General features: G+C 40.8%; 1 protein-coding gene across 1 annotated transcript in view; it reads right to left on the minus strand.

Moving 5' to 3' along the window:
- The window catches only part of CSGALNACT1 (chondroitin sulfate N-acetylgalactosaminyltransferase 1), a 132,018-nt gene that overhangs the window by 25,417 nt on the left and 89,686 nt on the right, over window positions 1-16,915 (minus strand). Inside the window, exon 4 of the mRNA XM_006859909.1 lies at window positions 10,412-10,513. Within this exon, the coding sequence (XP_006859971.1) occupies window positions 10,412-10,513 (102 nt within the window). The remainder of the gene's footprint in view (window positions 1-10,411; window positions 10,514-16,915) is intronic.

Raw genomic sequence — 16,915 nt, forward strand, 5'->3', positions numbered from 1 at the left:
GAGCAGCTGGTAGTTTCGAACTGCTGACCTTAAGGTTCGCAGCCCGATTCGTAACCACTACGCTACCAGAGCTCCTTATATATTTTTTTTTTCATGGACAAAAACTAGAACCAATGAAGATGAGATCATACAACCTGGGAAAATCTCCATGGTTCATGAACCGCTCAAATGAAACTCACAAGTCAAGGAAATAAAATCACATTGGCACAGCTCCACCTAGCACCTTCTCATCTTGATACAAACCCAGAACCTGGCAAAATGTTTTCCTTGACAGATAGCTATCCCCAAACTGACTGAAATCTGAATGCCTTCCCCACTCTCAGATAAAGCAGCATAGTATGATGGGAAAGATAACAGACTTGGAGTCAGAAGACTAGTATTGTCTCAAACCTGTCTCTCTTCTAGATTAGTTCCGTGATCTAGGCAATTCATTAATCTCCCTGCGCCTCAGTTGCCTCATCTGTAAAATGAGAATAATAACACCTTCCTTAAATATTCCACAGAGTTATTAATTAGATCCATGGTGTTGAGTAAAAGTAGTCTGTCAGCATCAGGTATCACAGTTATTAGCACTGGCAGGGACTGACTCCCAGGACTGTGTTAGTGAAAGCTAAGGTATTTCTTCAGTTTGTCATTCTTTCCCACACACAGTAGACCTTCTGAAACGGGGCTTGTCTTGAATAAAACTTATTCAGTACCTAGTGAGACACAGATACTGTTCTATCAGACAAAATCAGAGAACCAATAAAGGTGATTTCTGCTCCTATTTTTTGCTTATGCAGAGATTTGGCTAATCTGCCTTTTCCTACTTTCACCATCCTCCTTTCATAATTGTTTCCTCTTCTCCCACACTGTCCAGCCCTCTCTCTCCTTCCGGGCTTATTTCTGTTCCCAACTTCTTTATAATCTTGATATATTAAAAAAGCACAGAGCTCATTTCCATTTTTTAAAGCTTATATTCCAAGTAACTATCTTGGGTAAAGGTCAACACAAGTATAGAATCATAAACAACCTTTTAAGATGCTAAACTGTAGTCTTGTCTGTGATTTAATCAGCGGAACTAGTTTTGCTACCCCTCCCTTGCCTTAACATCTTTCAAATCTGGGAATGAGCTTGGTTTTTTATCATGGGAATCTGTGAGCTTAACTTTGTCTGAGTTTGATGCCAGACAGGCTTTTCAGATTTAGATCAAGGTAGAGGCATTGTGATAGCAAGAGCTGGCCTATGAGTCAGTGAAGACTTGAATCCTGGGTCTAGAACCATGCCTAACACCCAGTAGTTGGTCAATAGATGTTGGTGGATAAATGCATGAATCAATGAACGAGTCTAATCCGAGGTCTGTCGCTAATTTATTTGGGGTAAGTCCCTTCACCTTTCTGCTCTCATTTCCTCATTGCAAAATTAAGCAGTTACAGAGTTCAAAGGTTCTTTATACATGACTCTATAATTTTGCATTCAGTTTGGCAATGCTCTACATTTGGAAGGATTTTGTTCCTTTCTCAGAAATTTATTTTGGATGTTTGCTCTGGGTAGCTGGTTTGTATATTTTTAACTGGCTCTGAAGTTATGTTCTAAAGCTTCTTCAGTATTAGGTCTGGTCCTAGGTAAAGAAGGTGATGTGAGTGTCTGTGTGAGCTTGGCAGCTTCTGGAAGTCATTGATGACTTGTACTTAACATCTACAACACCAGCTCAACCCATTTGGTCAGATTTGTAAGGGAATTTTATTCTTAAGAGAGGCCTGAATTTTTACCTGTTACTCACAGTGAATCTCTAGCCATGACTCACAGTTATCTGTCAGTATCCCAGGCCATCTTGATTTCAGCAGCTTTCTCTAACAGCCAATAACAGGTCTTTTTTTTTTTTTTTTTTTACAGTTCATACCCTTTGCAACCGTCCTAAAGCCCAGTGAACGAGCAAGTCCTTACTTATTCAGGTACCTCCTCTATGAGGTTTTCCAGTATCCATGGTGTTGTTGTTATAAGTGCCGTCAAGTCAGTTCCTACCCATAGCGGGCCTGTATAGGGTTTCTGAAGAGCAGCTGGTGAGCTTGAACCACCGACCTTGCAGCTCAAACCGACCATGCAGTCACATTAGCTCACAGCGCCACACCAGGACTCCATCTATGGTATATGCTTACTCAAAACATAAATTAATTGAGTGAGTTCTGTACTAAGATTCCCTAATGCCCTGGTTGAGCTGATTCACATAAATACCATTCCCCTCTGCTCTGTTACAGCAGAGTGTTGGGAGAAAGGGAGATGGATTCACCTGTTGTTTCCGGTTATTTTAAAAATGGGTTTGGGGAACTCAGTAGCTAGTGCTTGAAATGACTTTAATTTGGAAGAACTTTAAGAAAAAAGGTCTTAAAACACCAACCTCTATGCCTTAGTATGTTGTCTTTAAAGGAGTATTCAGAGAAATGACTACTGGAGCACCCTCTGCTATGGATTGAACTGTCTCCCCAAAAAGATCCTTTGAAGTCCTAACCCACAGTACCTGTAAATGGGAAGCCCTAACCCTCAATGCCTGTGCATGTGGAAATAGGGTCTCTGAAGATGTTCATCAGTTAAGTTAACATGAGGTCCTGATGGAGTTGGCTAGGTCCTAACTCAGTACCAGTGGTGTCCAGATAAAGTAAGCAAAGACACACATAGAGGGAAGATACCATGTGAATACAGACGCTGATTCGGAGTGTTGCATAGGCATGTCACAGAATGCCAAGGTTGGCTGGCTGTCACCAAAAGCTGAAAGGGAGGCCCCAGGAGGATTCAACACAATGGACACTGACTTCAGACTCTAGAATGGTCAGACAATACATTTCTGTTCATTTAAGTCACTCATTTTGTGGCACTTTGTTATGGTAGCCCTAAGAAATGAACACACCTTCCATGTGGTCTCATATAAAGGCAATTTGCATCCTTCCATCTTCTCTGCCATCCTCAAAAAGGGATGAGGTGGTGTCTGCTATGTCTGCTGCACTCCCAATCAGAATATGCATTTCAAACCCACTTGTCAGCACATATGTGTACCCAGAAAGCCCCAGGAGGCAGCATTCAGCTTCTCTCCACGCATTCTTTACAGGAGACCCTTCTACTCCATAGGGGCCAGTGCAAAACACTGCTCCGGCAGCCCCAGCTTTTTTATTCCTCCTGCATTGAACCCCGTCCTCAACCAGCTCCCGCTGGATGCCTCATCCAACCTGATCAATGATGGCCAGAGGCAACCTGCTGCCTGTATTTTAGGCCTGGGAGGCTGAATACATTATAGCTATTCTCTGAAGTTCTAACAACTCCCCAGGCCTGACTAAGGAAATGCAAACACATGGAGGCAGGGTGGTGACATAGAGTCATCACTGGCCCAAGAGGCACCATTGGCCAGGCACAGGCAGTAGGGAAGGCCTGGGTTGTGTTGTCATTCTGTCATCCATCTAGGTTTTCCAGTGAGGCTGCAAGGCCATTTAGCCAGCTCTGAGTCTGTCTGCAGATGGGACTATTCATCCTCCTGATGATTCAAGCCAAGTGTCTCTTCTAATTAACCAGTGATCTGGGAGAACTCCTCATTCTATCCCCTTGTCATCAGGAAAGGCCTCTGGTAATTACCAAAAGCTCTCTGCTAAGAAAGAGGGCTGAGTTGGAAACACTGGGAAAAGAATCGAGACAACCGCAATCCCTCGCTCTCAAAACAGAGAGGTTAATGCATAGCCAAACCTTCCGGGCCTGGAAGTGGGATGCCCTGCTCATATCAACATAACCTCAAACTTATCAGCACCAGCCCTGTGGGTCCCATAATACAGAATGCAACAGGATGAGGGGAAAATGGCTTCAGCATGATCAGCCGGTCCTTTCCCCTTCAACACACCCCATCTCTTTACTATGAAATGTTGCTCATTGGACAGGAGGACTTGTTGACATATCAGAATGTCCCCTGCTCAAAAATGTATGAAAAGGCAGCAAAGCCATGCAAAAACAATGATACAACTCAAACTACTGATGGTTATGGTCTGGTGGTTAGGGGTTTGGGATTCTGCAAAACACAGCCAAAAGGCAACAATCCCAAAACACAGACAGTGAAGGTGCTCAGATAGGGGACTTAATCTATCTGCTTGTCTACCCCATACACAGTGACCAGCTGGGCATAGATTTCAATGAAAAATTAGTCACCAAAATAAGGACATGGCTGAAGCCTCCTCGTTCCCTTGCATAGAATATACTTTCTCTGCCCATTCCTGTGACAATTCCACTCATTCTTCAAGGCTCACCTCAAATGTCACAACTTGTCCCACACCTCACTGCAAACTGAGACCCCAGGGCATTTTATTCCATCCTGCCTCTGCATCATGGTGCCTTCTTCTGCCATCACTTCTCTTGTTGTTGTTGTTGTTAAGTGCCGTTGAGTCGTTTCTGACCCATAGCGACCCTGTACAGGGTCCCGAGGGTGTAAATCTTTACGGGAGTAGAAAGCCTCATCTTTCTCCCGCGGAGCAGCTGGTAGTTTCGAACCGCTGACCTTAAGGTTCGCAGCCCAATTCGTAACCACTACGCTACCAGAGCTCCTTTCATCTAGACATGTAGATAATTACCTACCAGGCTCTAAAACCTTTCAAGAATAGGGAGTGTCTTACGTGTCTTTTCTTTTTTGTTTTCTTCAAATATCATCTAGCACTATTCCAGTAAGTGGGTACAGGACATAATCAATAAATATTGAATGAATCAAGGACTGAATAAATGAAAAACAATGAGGTGTATGTCAGATCTGTCATTGACTGAGGGTGTTGCCCAGAGATACCTCAACCTTCCCAAGAAAGCTGCAGCCTCTTCTGATGGGGCATAGAGAAGCCCCTTCCCTTGGTAATGTCCCACTTCCCACAGCAGAGGGAGGCTCTGACCAATAGATTCGGAAGGATAGTCACCAACTCAAGCTTTTAAGAAGATGGCAAGTATGTAAATAACATAGTTGAGAGAGGGGTGAGGAAAAGAAAAGGATACAGTTTGGATTGAAATACTTAATTCACCCATACAAAGAAATGTAACATTTTGAGTTCTGCCTAAAGTAAGGACATAATAAGGAGTAGGCATTTATCATGGTAGAAAAAGCGCACTCTAGTCTAAACAATGTCATTTCCTATTGTGAATATGAACATGCAATTCTGAAAGATCACATGATTCACTCATAAATACATCTTCTTTTTTCTTGAATTGTATTATGAAGGAAACTGATGAAATCCTTGAATTTTCCATTCAATTCCTTTCTTTTATGAAATAAATCTGATATATGAGATTTTCTCCAAGTTAGTTAGTTTTATAGCTGTTATTAATGATCTGCAAAATATCATTGTTTCTACTGGAAATTTAATTTTCATAATTGACTTGCATTTCCGAGAATTGCTGGATTTGAAATGATAAAATAACTTTCTGCATAATACGACTTATTCTAAAACAGACTTCATCCCATGATTGCAAGAATACTCTTTAATGTAACACTTCCCACACAGCCCTTTATTTTTTTTAAAAAAAAAGCAAAAATACTTTACCATACTTTTTTCTGGCCCTACTATTTGCTAGGTCAAAAATTTTGAAAAAGTCATATTATGGTATGTGACTATTGTAATTAATATGCTTACTCAGATAGCTGTATATCAAAAGCTGTATGCCCTTTTAATTAAACTCTCAAAGAACTCTCTGAGCATTTACTAAAGCTGTCATAGGCTTAGCTATGAAGAGAGCCAAAGTAAATTCTCCAAGAGGCATATTCAACTCTTTTGTTTTTCTTTTCATTTATAAATGTGTGTTGTTGTTGTTAGGTGCCATTGAGTCAATTCTGACTCATAGTACCCTTATGCACAACAGAATGAAACACTGCCCAGTTCTGCACCATCCTCACAACCGTTGTTAAGCCAGAGCCCATTGCTGCTACCACTGTGCCAATCCATGGGTGTCTCCTTTCTTTCGCTGTCCCTCCACTTTAGCTAGCATGATGTCCTTCTCTAGAGACTGGTCCCTCCTGACAATATGTCCAAAGTATGATACGCAAAGTCTTGTCATCCTGGCTTCCAAGGAGCATTCTGGTTCTATTTCTTCTAACACAGATTCGTTTGTTCTTCTAGCAGTTCATGGTACTTTTAATATTCTTCTCCAACACCATAACTCAAATGTATCAAGTCTTCTCTGAGCCTCCTTATTCACTGTGCAGCTTTCCCATGCACATGCGATTACTGAAAATATTATGACTTGAGTTATACCCACACACTAAGATGGTTAAAATCCATAAGAGAGAAAATCACAAGTATTATGGTGGTTTGGAAAAACTAGGATCTTCATACACCACTGCTGAAAATGTAAACTGGTGCAAACCCCTTCGAAAATAGTTTGTCCATTTCTCAAAAAATATAAAAATAGAGTTACCAGAAATTCCATTATCTATACACATAAATAGTAAAATTTCTGGTAACTCTATTTTTAAATTTTTGAGCAATTGTCAAACTGTTTTCCAAGGGGTTCGCACCAGTTTACATCAGCAGCAGCCGTGTATGAAGATCTGAGTTTTCCCAAACCTTAGTAATATTTATGATCTTCTGTCTTTTTCATAGCCTTGGAAACCCTATGTAGGGTCACTATGAGTCAGAACCGATTCAAAGGCACTTAACAGCTAGAGACTCCATTCTGCCCTTGTGGTGGCATCTAGGATTCTAGTTTTCACCATGCCTGCTGCTATTGAATTTCAAGCAACTGTAAAGCTAGAGAGGAAAGTGGGAATAGGACGATTTGAAACACAGCAAAGTTCATTATTCCCACTGAAATTCAGCCATTTCTCATGAATAAATGTTCCAGATTCCTTATTTTTCAGAGTTCTGGAAAAGCGGATGGTTTTTGACAATTTTCTGGTTGCTTTTATGGAGAGAAATTTTGATGATCCTTACAGTTAAACCATCATTTTCAGTCATGGCACTCCTTTGCTTCCTTTTCATTGCTGTATTATATTCTCATGTATGAACTTAATTTTTTTTTTTTCTAAATTTTTTAATTTGGAAAAATTTGAATCCTTCAGAATAGTTTTAAGGAACCACAGTAAACACACATATCTTCTTGTGTGGCACTGTGGGATCAGCACTGGACTGCTAACCAAAAGGTTGGTGGTTTAAACCTACCAGCCACTCCTTGGAAACCCTATACACGGTTACTATGAGTTAAAGCCAACTCAGCAGCACTTAGCAACAACACAACCCTCCGTCTACATTCACTGTCAATCATGTCTTCTTTGTTTTCATTTTCTCATTTAAACCATTTGAGAGTTAGTTGCAGACATCCTGACACTTCCCTCTCAAAGACTTCAGCATGTATCTCCCAATCACCAACACATTCTCCTTTAAAATCACAATATAATAAACACACACAGGACACTTAACATTGTCCTGAAGATGACATTATCATCTTCCTCAAGTGCTGGTTGTTGTTGTTAAGTGACATCATGCTTATTCAGAGAAAGGGCTAAGCATGGTTTTGCTGCATGTACCAGTTCTTTATGAAGATGTGCCTGCATTTTGAATCATTTAAAATTGTTCTAAGGGAGATTTCAATATGACCTCGAGAATAATAACAGTTTGGCTGGGGTGCAGTAAGTCATCAAGACAAGGTCAGAAGCATTAGGTGGGCCCTGGTGTGGAGCTGCAGGATAAGCACTGGACTGTTAACCGCAAGGTTGCCAGTTCGTACCCACCAGCCACTCTCGGAAACCCTATACAAGATTGCTGAATTGGAACCAACTCCATGGCACACAACAAGAAGAAGAAAAAAACAGTTTGGATGCCAGGCTGAGACAATGGGCGATTTAGGAAGGTTCACCTGGAATGAGGAGCACCTGTATAAAGTCAACACAGGCCGACTGCAAGAGGCAGCTTGGGCAAAGCAAGCCCACAGGAGCAGGCCGGTGCATTCCAATGCATCAGTGACAAAAATACTACAAAAACACTGAGCAATCCACTCAGAAAAATGGGTTTCAAATTCATTTCGCCAAAGTTAATGAAGCGCTACTTTAAAACAATAGAACCACATTCTCTGTGGGGGCAGGTAACTCTCTGGAAGTTTTTAAAAATTTCAAGCAAACGGTTTTACTTTTCTGGTTCAGATTCTATGTATTTTTTGCTCACCAAGCAACCTTCTGAATTCTGATGGAGAATTCAGCTGGCCTTGTAATTTGATAACATGAAGAGTGCCTTCATAAGAATACTTAGGCAAGCTAGTGACTACCAAAGGGTATTTCGCACTGCAGTGTCTAACATAGCCTTCCACGTATTAACCAGACTCATGTCAGTTTGGTTATATGTGTCTATTAGCAAATAGATTTGATGTACTGGGACGGTCCCATGCTATAATCGATAGGACAGAGGTTCTCACTCCCAGCTGCATTCTAGAATCATCTGGATGGTGGTGGTGAGGGGTGTGTGTGCCATGGAGTCCATTCCAAATCTCAGTGACCCAGTATAGGGTTTCCAAGGCTATAAATCTTTATTGGAACAGCAAGCCTCACCTTTCTCCTGTGTGTTGACTGGTGCATTCTAACTGCTTTCCTTGTGATTAACAGCCCTCCATGGAACCCACTACACCACCAGGGCTCCTTAGAGTCACCTGGATTGTTGTATGCCATGGAGTTGGTTCCGACTCACAGCGACCCCGTACAGGGTTTCCAAGGCTATAAATCTTTATGGGAGCAGAAAGCCTCATCTTTCTCCCGCAGAACAGCTGGTAGTTTTGAACTGCTGACCTTGTGGTTCGCAGCCCAATTCGTAACCACTACGCTACCAGAGTCACCTGGATAGTTACTGTAAAAGACTTAGGAATGGGGCTGCTGGATGCAATCAGGCCTCTCAGGGCAACTCCTGAATTGGATCATCATCGTAAAAAAAAAAAAAAAGTTCAGTCTTGGCTGCATGTCTGAAACATCCGGGAAACTTTTTAAAGAAAATGTGCCCAGGGATGGATATGTCCAGAGATGCTGAAAGTTTCCTACTAGGCAGAACACACGAATTCTAATAATACCTGCTTGTCAATCCTAAGCAGAGATGAAAAAGAGTCTTTAATGCACTGGGGTAGAGGGATTTTGATTTCATTTACCTTTAAAATATTACATTATTTCATTCTATTTCATCTCCCTTAGGCTAGGACCATAGCCTTAGGTTGCTACCACTTTTAAACTGTTAATTCCTTATTGCTTTAGAATAGGGGTCAGCAAAAAAGATTTTTTTTTTTTGAAAGTACCAGATAGTCACTGGTTGATGTTCTGTGAGTCACAGCTACTCAGCTCTGCAGTAGTAGGGTCAAAGAAGCATCAAGAGTATGTGAGCAAATGGGTGTGGTTGTGTTCCAATAAAACATTATTGACAAAACAGGTGACAAAATTGGGCCAGCAGGTTGTAATTGGCCAACTCCAGCTTCTGAAGGCTTGAGTAATTATAATTAGTGTCTGATCTTGTGCCCAAGGTTAGTACCAAAGAATGAAAATAAATACAAAAAGTACATTCCATCTTAGCATCTTATTGTTCTATTGACTGTCGTCATCTTACCATTGAGCAAACACTCAAAACATAGGACTCTGTTGATATTTGAACCATAGGGACTGATTCATCATATTCTACTACAGTGTACTATTAACTTGTGATAGAAACACCTGATTCTTCAACTGGAGACCTGAAAACCTGAGTGGCAAACCTGAGGGAAGTGTGGCAATATTACCTGGCTTCCTCACTGGTAGAAAGTGCCATCAGGATTTTTAGTGTTTATTTGGGGGAGGGGAGCTAAAAAAAATTTATCTATGTTTCTTTTGGGTACTGTTATTCCTCTATGTATGCAACTGATCAACTAGGTATACATATACAAACCTAGGTCGTAAAGTTTTGCTTAAATCATTTCTGTTCAGCTGAGTAGGTTTAATCAAGGATCCTGCCCCAGCTATCACTCCTGGCTTCTCTCATAATCTCTCAAAATGCATAATGAATGAAAATCCAAATGGTGAAACCACGTGCTAAGTGTTTAAGATGCAAGCATGGATATCACTCTTAGCCTTACAAGCTGTGACTGAGACAGAATTCATTACACATCTGTGCTCTTCCTAATTCCCATTCTGCAACGTCAAATGCCCAAATCTGTGGTGCTGAAAGTGACTGTGTCCAGTCATGTAGAAGCCCAAAGCAGCCCACACTCCCCACCCTGGCTGCTCAGGGCAGTTTATCTCACTGTCCAAGTCAACACCACTGCACAGTGCCAGGCGCCTGGTCTCCTGGGAAAGGAGGGGACCCACACGTGTCCAGCAACCATCAATCTCAAAGCTTCCCCACAGCGTTAAAGACACTATAACACTATAAGCAAAAGTTTCAGCCTTCGATCATGTCTCCTTATTACAGTTCCATGCCACACTCACTTGGAAGTATTTTCAAGAATTCCTTTGACTTCATTCATTTGTTCTTTCCCAAAGTAAACAACGGTGAGATGAATTCGTCCATCCTGTTGAATGCACATCTCCCTAGGAAAAACAAAACAAAACACATGTATATCTTGTTCCTGTTCTCTCATTAACAGGGAAGGTCAAACAAATATATTTTTTTCATCAAGTGCAAAAAGGTCTTGTGGTAAACTTAGGAAGAACCAATCCATGGGAAAAGATACCATGCTTGATACAGTGCAGGTTCAGTGAACAAGAAGACCCACAATGAGATGGACTGACACAGTGGCTATAGCAATGAGCTCAAACATGACAACAACTGTGAGAATGGTACCCAATCCAGCAGTGTCTCGTTCTATTGTGCAGAGCCAATTTGATGGCAACTAACAGCTGCGTAGTGGTTACGAATCGGGCTGCGAACCTTAAGGTCAGTGGTTCGAAACTACCAGCCGCTCCGCGGGAGAAAGATGAGGCTTTCTACTCCCGTAAAGATTTACACCCTCGGAAACCCTGTACAGGGTCGCTATGGGTCGGACCCGACTCGATGGCACTTAACAACAACAACAACAACAACAGCTAACAGTAAATTTAGTATGTGTTGGGACCACAGAGTTAAGGCTTAGAGCCATTTCTAGGTTTAAATTCAAACCTACAGTCACGATAAGTCAAAATTCAGATGTAAGGGGCCACAAATCCAATCTGCCACATACCAGGTTAAGTCCCAACCTACTATGGTTGCACTTCATACATGCATGAATTTTTTTGTTAAAGCATATTTTTAAACTTTTTTGTTAAAAGCATATTTAAGCATGTGTCTGTGATCAGTAGATGGCTGCAGACAAGTTCTCTAAGTAATTAAGTAATAACACTTGTCTTAGTCTCATTAGGATGCTTGAAAAAAAAAAAAAGGCTCAGTCAAAACAATGACCTCCAAGGGGATCTGCTGCGCCAGGTAAATTCAAGACACAGAAGTCAGCTCAGAAGGCTGTTTTGGGGGATGATTCCAAAGGGGTAAACATGATAAATTTTTTAGAAAGATACAGGATAATCACAGGGTTTATTATACAGAAGCTTTAAGAAAATGAAAAACTGCATTGGTAAGAAAAAGTCCAGGAAAGGGCACTGAGGAATTTTCCCCCTCCTCCATCACAAAAATGTGCCTGCTCATTTTATGAGGGAGGTAAGGGTTATTCTTTGAGAATTTAGTTGGGAAAACTTACCCCATCTAAGCCCTGATCTTGCTTCTTCAGACTTCTTTTTGTCCCTCAAACTCAAAGCACATTGAAAAGGAATGGGATTTGAGTCCCAGGAGGATGCCCAAACTACTGTTTTGGTGTGGTATAAATCAAAGAGTGTAGAATTCTTCAAGGAAGGGTTGTTGTTGTTAAGTGCTATCGAGTCAGAGCCGACCCATAGCGACCCTGTGTAGGGTTTTAGAGGAGCAGCTGGTGAGCGTGAATCACTAACCTTGCAGTTCAAATGGCTTTGCAGTCTGGTGCATTTACCCACAGTGCCACACCAGGACTCGGGGAAGGGTTAGAACGATAGAAACACTGCCTTCAGAAATGTATAGGACTACCCACTCCCACTGCCACTGAGTGGATTCTGGCTCATGGGGCCACTATACAGGGCTTCCAAGACTATAAATCTTTATGGAGCACACAGACAAGGCAGTCTCCCACAAAGCAGCTGGGGGTTTGAACTGCAGTCCAATGCTTACCCCACAGTACCACCAGAGGATGGATATGTCAAGAAACAAAAGCTTGACATTTTGTTTTTTTAAATAAAACTTTAATAAAGGTTTCTATTATTTTGTAGCAATACTTTTTGACTTATCCTTGCACACACACACACACACACACACACACACACACACACGTATGAATGTACCTATACACACATATGGAGTCCTGGTATGGCGCTGTGGGTTAATGCGCCAGACTGCAAAGTTGTTGAACTAAAAGGCTGGTGGTTCAAGCTCACCAGTTGCTCCTTGGAAACCCTATACAGGGTTGTTATGGGTCGGAACCAACTCGACGGCACTTAAACAACAACAATACACACATATAAGGAGTTCTGGTAGTGTAATGGTTACGAATTGGGCTGTGAACTGCAAGGTCAGCAGTTCGAAACTACCAGCCGTTCCATGGAAGAAAGATGAGGCTTTCTGCTCCTGTAAAGATTTACAGCCTCGGAAACCCTGTACAGGGTCACTATGAGTTGTTACTGACTCCACGGCACATTACCACCACCACCATACACACACATATAGATATCTACATGTTTATACATATCTATATCTATCTACACATATCTACCTATCTATATATATGATGAGGCTTCAAAAAATCATGGAAAAATGGAATTCAAAGATAATAATTACTTTTAGAAGCTTGCTCATATGTGTGTATACACATATAAGGAGCCCTGGTGTCACTGTAGGAGAAAGATGAGGTTGTCTGTTCCCACAATAACTTATACTAATCCTATATAGGGTCACTATGAGTCAAAATTGACTCGGTGAGATTAAGTTTGGTTTGGTTTGCTATGTGTATGTACATACTCAGAGAGTAATGTGGTACCCTTCATACAATTTATGTGTGTGTGTGTATATATATATATATATATATATATATATATATAGTCTAACAGTGCCATGCCGAGTCCATGTGATATGTGTGTGTGTATGTGTGCATGTGTGTGTAGTGGTGCCTGTGTGCTGTGGAGTAGATTATGACTTATAGAAACCCTGCACAGAATTTCCACAGTTGTAAATCTTTACGGGAACAGAAAGTCTGATATTTTTCCCGCAGAGCACTTGGTGGATTCGAACTACTGACCTTGTGGTTAGCAGTCCAACATATAAGACACTAGGCTACCAGGGATCCCATGTATATATGCATATATATATAAAATGCATGTGTTATATAAATGTATATATGTGTACATTCATGTGTATATATGTGTGTATATAATATTAAGGACAATTTTCTAGAAGCAAGTTAATGGAAAGGTTCTAATGGGCAGGCTGATATTTTGAGGTATTTTGCATGTTCTTCCATTTTATTCCTTTTGTCCCAGTTTTGGCTTTTATCATTAACCTTTAAACAACAGTCCATGTCATAGTTTTCCAGAAATCTCAAAGCCAATTGCTTCGATGCTTTTAATAACAAAAAGGATTTTGCTGGAGTTGCCGGAGAGAAATCCAAAGAAATAAAAGAGATGTTTCCTGTTCTCAAAAACTTATTTGAGAAGTAAAATGAGCTCATATAAAATAATCAGATTGTCTGTAGCACAGATAAAAAAATATATGGAATTCAGAAGGCATGATTATCTCAGTGGGCTTGAATGGTTGGAGCCTAGAAAGTTGGGCAGAGTTTACAATGGTACAGAGAAGGAAGAAGAGATTTTTAGAAGGGTGGAATATCAGAGAAGAGGAATATCAGAGAAGACTCCTGGCAAGAGACAAGCAGAGTTCATCCTGTTAACAAGCTTGGTTCTGAGGGTTCTGTTTCTTTCCTGTGGGAGAGGGTAAGAGCTGCCTTAGGAACCCAGATGTGATGGCAGAGCTCTTAAAAGAAAACAAGGGAGAGAAACTTGGAAAGAGAGGAGGTGCTTCAAAACTGAGAGCTCGGTCATTGCTGCGGGTCCCTGCAGACTGAACTGCTACCTACTGCCAGCCAAACTCTCTTTTATAAAGGATCCTTTTCTCAAACTCACCAGAGAATGCTTTAACTTCCTTTGCCAGGGTAGAACAAAAGCACACACACACAGAGACACACATTGGAGGAACTGTGCTTTAAAACTGTGTGCAGTTGGAAAAAATCCATCCCAGAATCTGGAGAGTGTCACCCACTGAGCCTGAATACAAAGCATTCGCATTTGCCTACTAACATCTTTGCTGTATTCCTTTATGGTATTTTAAAATCTATTCAAAGCACTTCCTGTTTTCAAGAAAGACAACAGGGATGCCTTGGACCTTTCCTGTTCTTTAACTAGGGGAGGCTTCCCAAAAAGATGAAGCAGAATTTGTCCTGAAGTTCACCTCTAAGTTTTTATTCTGTTTATTCATTTATTCATTCATTTATTCATTCAACAAACATATGTTGACAACATATAATGTGCATTGACAACATACAACGTTACCAGGGTATCTTAGTGTGTGTTGCTTGGCTGGAGTCTCAGGTATTCCTTCCGGTCCCCACCCCAGGGGCATTTTAGAATACAGTTCTCACTAATTTCCATCCCTTGCAGAAATGTGTTAGGATGTGTGAGTGATTATACACATTAGTGTGTTTGGGTTTTGTGGTTAAATGTTTAAAAAGTACAGGGAAAAGGGATAAGAAGGGAGGAACAAATCAAATTTACTGAGCATGCAGATGTCTGGACTTTGGCTTATTAATTATTTATACCTGGAAACATGCTGCTGGATTCCTTAAAGTGAAGTAAATACATCAGCTATCCCTTCCCTAGGATAGTGCTTTATGCAAAACTTTTGTAAATGAATCTCAGGGAAAGTGCCTACTTCCTAAGGCCTCTGGAGAGAAACACTATCTCTCCGTGGTGGCTAGGCCTTAGCTCTGTTAATTCTCTCCTGGTCAGTTTCCTACCTCAACCTTGTTGTTGTTAAGTGCCTTTGAGTCGGTTCCGACCCATAGCGACCCTGTACAGGGTTTCCAAGGGTGTAAATCTTTACGGGAGTAGAAAACCTCATCTTTCTCCCGCGGAGCGGCTGGTAGTTTCAAACCGCTGACCTTAAGGTTCGCAGCCCGATTCATAACCACTACGCTACCAGAGCCCAAAAATTTGGTTTCAATTTCTCAAAGGCTTTGTGGTCTTAGGATATTCCCCCTCACCACCCAGGAAAAGAACAGGTTCTTCTCCTTAGGACACGGTAGCACAGAGAATAGAGACTAATTAAAATATATTTTTCAGTCAGAAAACTTGTCTTACCATCATTTATATACTTGTATTTCTATTTCCCAAGAGCCCAAAAGGACTCTTTTGGACTCCAGCCTCCCACATGGCACACTCTTATCTCTTACCTAGTTTCCTGAAGCTAGGTCAGTTCTTTAAATCTGCTAGAATGAGTTGTAGAACTCACGGAAGATACTGTCCTACCTATTTAGGACTGCTGTAACAGAAATCCACCACTTGTCTGTCGGTTTGTTGTACTATGATGGCTTGTGTGTTGCTATGATGCTGGAAGCTTTGCCACAGGTATTTTGAATGCCAGCAGGGTCACCCATAGTGATAGCTTTCAGCTGAGCTTACAGACTAAGACAGACTTAGAAGAAGGAGAGGCGGACTACTTCCGAATGTTTAGCCACTGAAAACCTAATGAATAGCTGCAAAACACTGTCAGCACCACAATATTGTCAGATACAGTGCCTCAGGTTGGAAGGCACTCAAACAAAACATGACTGGGTAAGAGCTGCTTCTCAAAGTAAAGTTGACCGTGATGATGCAAATGAGGTAAAGCTTTTATTTTAGGACATTCATTTGCTGATGGGGCACAACTCAAAATGATGAGAAACAGCTGTAAACATCCACTAATAATTGGAACATGGAATGTATGAAGTATGAATCTAGGAAAATTTGAAGTGAAATGTGACACATAAACATCGATATCTTAGGCATTAGTGAGCTGAAATGGACTGGGATTGGCCGTTCTGACTCTGACAACCACATGGTTTACTATGCCGGGAATGACAAATGAAAGAGGAATAGCATTACATTCATCATTAAAAAGAACATTTCAAGATACATCTTCGAGGAAGTAAAACTCTCTCTATTTGCAGATGATATGATCCTATGCATAGAAAACCCCAAAGACTCAACAAAAAACAAAACAAAACAAAAAACCACTAGAACTCATTGGCAGATTCAGCAAGATGGCAGGGTACAAAACCAACATACAAAAATTAGTTTGATTCCTCTATATTAGTAACTACAGCACTGAAAAGGAAATTAGAAAAGCAATACTATTTATAATAGTTGCCCAAAGGATGCAATATTTAGGAATAAATGTAACCAGAGAAACAAAGGACCTATACAAAGAAAATTACAAAACACAATGACAAGAAACCAAAGGAGACTTAACAAAAATGGAAAAATATACCATGCTCCTTGATAGGAAGACTTAACATTGTGAAAATGTCAATACTAACCAAAGCAATTTACACATATAATGCAATCCCAATCCAGATTCCAATGACATTCTTTAAACAGATGGAAAAAAAATGATTACAAACTTTATATGGAAAGGAAAGAGACCCAGGATAAACAAAGCACTGCTTAAGAAGAAGAACAAAGTTGAAAGTCTCTCATTCCCTGATTTCAAAATTTATTACATAGCTACAGGGGTCAAAACAGCCTAGTACTGGTACAATGAAAGATACACAGATCAATGGAACAGAATCGGGAATCAAGAAATTAACCCATCCACATACAGCCAACTGATCTTTGACAAAGGGCCAAAGT

This window comes from Chrysochloris asiatica, unplaced genomic scaffold (genome assembly GCF_000296735.1).
Source record: "Chrysochloris asiatica unplaced genomic scaffold, ChrAsi1.0 scaffold00035, whole genome shotgun sequence".
Lineage (NCBI taxonomy): Eukaryota > Metazoa > Chordata > Mammalia > Afrosoricida > Chrysochloridae > Chrysochloris > Chrysochloris asiatica.